Raw genomic sequence first — 6,616 nt, forward strand, 5'->3', positions numbered from 1 at the left:
CAGATGATCACCCAGTGTTGCAGACCAATCTGTATTTCATATAAGGGCATAAATGACATTTGTTTGTCTGAGTTCATACCAAAGGAAACAGCCTACTGATCTCCTGAATGTCCTCAAATGATGCATAGATACATTTTAAGCACTTGTTTGTCCTATTATGCCCTGAAATCCAAAATAAACCTTTTATTACATATCTCAAATTTCAGGACACCTAGACAGTAAACAAGTGATCTGGGAATGAGAAACACTTGTATTAATAGCAACAACATACTGTTCGTAAGTAGAGGTGTCAATTATTACTAAGCGAAATGGATAATTACCAAAAATACCACTGCAAATTTAACAAAGATAAACCTAGTTTTTTGTTTAAAGACCAAAGAAAATCCAGCTCATTCTGTACAGTTTATCATTGTTTACTTCTTGCTACCCTTTTATTAGAACGAATATTTCCAAGCACCTCTCCACTCCCATAATACCTCCTGCCTTCGAGCATCCCAGGGTAGAGGCTGCTGGAGAAGCAGCGTTGAACACAAGGCAGAGCCCAGCCTGGCTCTTCCACCTTACCTGGCTCCTCCAGGAAGCACCTCACTGGCACTGCCAGCCTTCTGTATGCAGTGCCACAACTGCAAGCGTGCAAAGTGCCTGTAATTCTGCTTCAAGTCACCAATATACACAAACTGCACCTACAGAAGATGACCTGAGCATCTTGGAAAAGAAACCAAACTGGCAGATGTTTTTGAAATGGCTGCCTTAAACACTTCTGTAACCGAAGTCTCACCCTTTACAGGTGCAGAACTTGTTCCTTCTCTTCAGCATGCTGAAATAACAACCACCTCAATCTAAACGGTATCAGAAAACTCTCAGTTAAAGATTATAAAATTTGTGATGCTAGACACATGGCCTACAATTATTTCAACCTCCCAGCCCTGTGAACAAACTAACCTCTCAACTTTACCCTGGTTATAACATAATAGCATTAAAATTTAATAACACCTTTCTCCCTCAACTACTTTATCTCACTTTTTACCACCAAATCTTTATATTAGGTACCAGAACAGAGAAAGGAAAGCCTACTCGTTAAGTCACTGACTCCAGATGTGCCAAGGGTTTACCAAAGTGTTACCCAGAAACCAGGCTAATTACATTATAAAGATATAGTGCTTGAAAGAACCCTGACCCCACTTAATTCTCTGGGACTAAACTCCCCATATATTTTTATATACACTCAAAAGACAAGGTCAGGCTCACCTTCCTTCTCCCTACTGCATGCACTGGTGGCTCAGTGCAAGCATTATCCAAGACTGTCCTTCCTCCCCCTCCATTCAGATTTAATTCCTATGCAGTAAAAGGAGATGCAGTTAAAAATATTTTGCAATTAGGAAAAAAAAAAAACAAGACGGGGAACATAGCAGCACATTAGCACGTCTATCAAGTCCTCAAGCAGGTTACTTGTGGCCCATCACCCAATAGCATGAGATGGTTTAACTCTGACCAAGGAAGCAGAGACAATTTGATGTGAAAGATGTTCTTTTTGCAGCACACAGGGAGCTGAAGGTAGGAGTTTACAGATGACCATAGCTCTCTGTCCCAGAGAACTAACCTTTACAGAGGCACATACAAAAGAGAAAGGACGCACAGTTGTTATATTTACATACATCAACACACAGCACGCCTTCCGAATAGGGGACGATCACTGGCACCAAGGAACTCTGAAGCCAAACACGGACACAACACAATCAGTAAAACACTAGAATGAAGATGACAGCAACTGCAAAGAGATTAGACACATATAAATCTTCAGCACGCAACTAAAAATGACACGGATCTGATCCTCCAACACAGTGTGTGGCAGAGCTCAGCAGAAATCAATAGGTCTGCACATACATGAGCAGAACACCAAGAACACACCGCTCAGTGTAACTGCTTCGGAGTTTCACTATTATTTATTTCTGGATTGCCTGTCTTAATGCAACTTTGCATAAAATATCTCATGCCTAACTTAAAAGTTATGATTAATAGTGCTTTTCTTTCAGCTCAGTTCAGCCCACCGTTTTATTCACTACTGGTCTCACCTCTTCACCTCGTTAACTGCTTTCTTGCTTCTGGCCATCAGAATAGTTCAAAATTGCTGTTCTTTGTTCAAAAAAATACTGCTATTGTAACAGAAGCTAAATTAAAAGACTCATGTCATGAACAAGGGCAGACTGAAAGTGGCAAAAGGCCAAATAAAAAGAGGGAGATTTGTTACTTTTCCTTCCCAAGAGGATTAAGAAAAATGTACAAGGTTTAAAATATTGTTCCAGCCCTTTTCCCTGGTGTACAAGAAGATGAAAGAGACTCCAATACTCCCTCCAGATCACTTCTCAAAAGAGCCCATGTGAAAATTGTAGTTTCTTGCATGACTAACATAAGGATACTGATTATGTCATTGCCACCTCTTTGGATCACATCTGTCCCACAAATCATTCTTTCTTAGTGGCAGCCTTGCAGCACAGGTAAAAACTCTGTTTAAGGTCTCACTGGGAAAAATGTAAGTGGTGTGACTGGCATCTTTGCTATCTCAGCACGGACGTAGGCCACCTTCCCCTTTCAGCCCCCAAGTGGTCCTTTTCAGATGGGAGACTTGTCTTGCGCCCATATAAAAAGTTGCTGTCTCCTGGGCACATTCACTGTGTAAAGGAGGAGGAAAAAGAAACAGTGGGATCATATATTTTTGGAGTTACATCTCCCAGAGACCCTCACCTTCCTCATACACATGGTGTTCATCAGAGAGCAGAAGGTCTGCAGGGGAGGGACCTCATTTGCCTCAGTACATGTAAAAAGCACACAGGAGAAAGCAGTGTTTTAGTACTGTCAGTTGTCTTAAGAATGACACAAACAAGCTTCCCCTTCTCTCCCCTGCATCTCTACTGTCTGCAAAAACAATAAAACAAACAAAAGGCAAATAAATTGAGGTTTCCCATGCCAACAAACCTTTCCACAAACAGTTTTTTGTTCCTGACCGCTGAGATGCCATGAAAGCTAGAGGAAGATTATTGATATTCACTGTGCATGGAAAGGGCCAAACACCACAGTAACCAGAGGCAAGACCAAACTGTCAAGTGCTGCACCCAAACACAGGACAAAGTATCACACCCTTTGGTGTTTGGGCTCATCTTGCTGTCCTAACCCTTTCACAGGTGTCCAATGTTGAAGATGTGAAAAGCAGTGTGAAACAAAAAGACAACAGGACCATCCCTGAACTTTAAAAAAAAAAAAAAAAAAGAAAAAACAAACACCACCACCAAAACCCAGTCTATGCATTAGGAGTGACAGATTTAAAGATTTCATTGTTGATGTTTACATTGACATTTTAAGCATAGGAGGGGAAAAAACAACCCCTCCAAAAAACGAGCAACCCCTTTCCACTGTAATGAAACAACACATTAAAAATAGAAACTTAAAATTGAAGAGCCTTTAATGCCCTGTTGAGTATTCAGGGACAGCAGTAAACAAGGTGCTGATACACTTTACACCGCAAACAACGTTAGTGGTGAGCCAAATGGGATGAGCCCCAAATCAGAGTGAAATTTCAATGCATGAAGTTTAACTGTAAGATAAGGGACTGTAATCAAATTACACCACAAATAGGTCCATTCATTCGTAAGCATTATCGCAGAGAGAGGATTGAATTACTGCTTGAAATAAAACAATTTAAGAAATAAAAAGCAAATTTATTATCTATTATTATCCTACTGCCAAAGAAAATTTCCCACCTTCATACAAAAATGCTACCCGAGATGAATCTGGGGAGAAAACTGAAATACTAATTATAAGGCTGGAAAAACAAGAAGAGTTTGAGTTGTGTTATTTACATTCCCATTCCTCTTTCTGACTTCGAGCAAAGTCAACAAGCTAAGTGAAGACACAAGAATATGCATTTGCAATTCAAGTTGTTTTGCTACGAAAGGCCTAGGCAGCTTATATACATTCAATAAACCGGTCAGAGTATTTTTTTCCTCCCCCTAAAAAAAAAAAAAAAGTCATTTCTCACAGTGCCTTCCACTACATTTTTCTTTTTTTTCCCCTGAAAGCTATCACAATCGGTATTACTCAATCCCACAATTTTTAAAGAGAACCAAGTGCAAGGTATGCACTGCCCCTCATTCTCCTCCAACTTGGCCCCCCTGAAAAAGCACCTTTTAAAACAAACACTCGTGTGGACGATTTCTTTCAGCTAAGTGCTGCAAGGAACAACAACCAGGGGAAGGGGAAAAAAAAAAAAAAAAAAAGAAAAAGAAAAAAAAAGAGCGAGAGGAAAAAACCCACCACTACTCCTCCTCGCGTTGCTGTTGTTGCCTTTGTTGTCCGGCGGCCGCCCCGGGCCCGCAGCCCCCGGCCCCCACCTGTTCCCACCCCCCGCTCCCGGCGGAGCGCAGCTCCCGGCCCGGGGAGGGCGGCTGGAGCCTGGCGGGGGGCGGGACGGGGGACCCCAAACTCCAGCGCTCGTCCCCATCACCCTCTCCAGGCTTGGCACTGGGGGGTGAGTAGGGAAGACCCAGGTGTCCCCCCTCCCACCCCCCCCAAACACCCTGCCCCCCGGCGAGGAGGGTGCCCCCCCCACCACCAGCACCCCGACTTCTTGCAAGGAGGGTGCCCTCCTCCACCCCAGCACCCTGCCCCTTTTCGAGGAGGGCGTCCCCCCCCCTCCAGCACCTTGCCCCTCTGCAGGAAGGAGGGACCCCCCCACACCCTGCCCCCTCGCAAGAAGGGTGCCCCTCACCCCAGGACTCTACCCCGTGCAGGGAGGGGTGTCCTCCAGCACAGGACCCCGCTTTTTTTTCCAAGAAGGGGGGCGCCCCCCACCCCACCAACCCTCCCCCTTGCACGGAGGAGGCTGCCCTGCCCCTTCCCCCGGAGGGCACCCCCCGCCCCAAGCCCCTCGCAGGGACCGAGAGTGCCCCCCCTCCAGCACCCTGCCCCTCCGCAGGAATGGGGGTGCCCTCCCAGCACCCGGCCCCCCCTGTAGCAAGGAGGATCCCTCCCTCCCCCCGCCCAGGGAGGGTGCCCCCCCAAACCCCAACCCCTGGCAAGGAGGCCGCCCCCAGCCCCCGCGCTGCCCCATCCCCAGCACCTACCTCGTCTTGGAGGACAGGAAAGCAAGTTTGATTAATCCATAGGTAAACAACTGGATGCTCTCCTTGGCTATGCTGGCCACTCGGAGCCTGTGCTCTAGGATGTGCAGTTCCATCTTTTCCTCTTTCTCATTTGTAGTTCATCTATCCCTGGGGTTTATTTTGTGTTTTTGAATGGGGAGGGGGAGGGGGGCTGTTATTGTCGGTGCCTTTTTTTTTTTTTTTTTTTTTTTCTCCCACCCCCTCCGGGCTCCTTCTCCCCCTTCCCGGCTCCGGGGGCGGGGAGGGCCGGGATGAGGGAGCAGAGGGTGCAGAAGTTGGCCCGGCGGGGGAGGCCGGCGGGGCGCGGAGCGGAGCCGGGCAGGGAGGCAGCGGAGCCCGGAGTGCCGAGCAGCTGGTGCTCGCTGGAACAAACAACTTGCCACTCAAGCCCGGCCCAGCGCGCCTGCGCGACGCCCCGCCGCATGCCGGGGCCTGGAGTCCGCGCCGCGCCGGGACCGGCCGGGGGACGGCGGGGAGCGGGCGGGGGGCCGGGCCGGGCCGCCCTGCCCTGCCCCGGGGGAGAGGGCCCCGGGCACCCCCTCACCGCTCAGCCCCTGCCTTTACGTGTGATCCCGACCAGTCACTTAAATTCCCCTTTTAATTTTTTTTAATTTTTTTTTTTTTTTATTACAAATACTTATAAGCGGCCAGCCTTTTGGTTGAATTATCGTTTGCCTTGTTTGACTCAGGCATGGGAGGCTCACAGGGCATCTGGAAAAACTTCCAAAACCCAGCAGAAAGGAGAACTTCAAAAGTTTTCATTAACAATAGGGAAATACTCAAATCTTACCCTGTTTATTCTTTTATGTGTCAGGTGGGGAATCCTCATCTGTTTCCCTGTGCAGCAAAAATAAAGTGGAAAAACCCTTCAATTTGCATGGAAGTATTACAGAGGTAAAATCACGGTTGTTAACATAAAAGCACAGCCTTGTGTGTGGCTGATAGTTGGTAATGTTGGGTGAATGGCCTGTTTGCCCCAGCCCTGCTCCCCTCCTCAACAAGGAGGTAGAAGGGAGGTAGGAATGGATGGGCCGTGCAGCCAGCAGCCCAGAGCTGGGGGCTGCCCTGCCACCCGGAGTGTCCCCGGGCTGGCACTAGGACACTGACTCCAGCCATGCTGCTTGGGAGCACCGGCTCCTCACACAGAGCCCCACTGTCACAACGCAGGCTAAAACAGGAATTAAATTCAGGCTTGGGGTATTCTTAAAGCAGGACTCGGGCCATAAACCTGCTTTTGTGCAGGGCTCCCTCTGACTTGGCATCACACGGATTCTACCATCACTACAACAACAACAATAATACCACCTAGATCACTGTGGCACTTCTCATTAGCAGATCTCAAATAGGCTTTATAGAGACCATCAGTAGGAAACCCTCCTGTTCTATGCATGGGGAAACTGAGGCACAGGATGTGTCCAAGGGCACATGATGAGAGCTCAGTCAGCCAAGCCCCACTCCAG

General features: G+C 47.5%; 1 protein-coding gene across 1 annotated transcript in view; it reads right to left on the reverse strand.

The window, feature by feature from the left end:
- Positions 1 to 5,564, reverse strand: part of CASTOR2 (cytosolic arginine sensor for mTORC1 subunit 2) — a 122,447-nt gene extending 116,883 nt beyond the window's left edge. The window contains exon 1 of the mRNA XM_074923153.1: positions 5,118 to 5,564. Within this exon, the coding sequence (XP_074779254.1) occupies positions 5,118 to 5,230 (113 nt within the window). The 5' untranslated portion in view covers positions 5,231 to 5,564. The remainder of the gene's footprint in view (positions 1 to 5,117) is intronic.
- Positions 5,565 to 6,616: the final 1,052 nt, after the last annotated feature.

This window comes from Athene noctua, chromosome 19, assembly GCF_965140245.1.
Source record: "Athene noctua chromosome 19, bAthNoc1.hap1.1, whole genome shotgun sequence".
Taxonomy (NCBI): domain Eukaryota; kingdom Metazoa; phylum Chordata; class Aves; order Strigiformes; family Strigidae; genus Athene; species Athene noctua.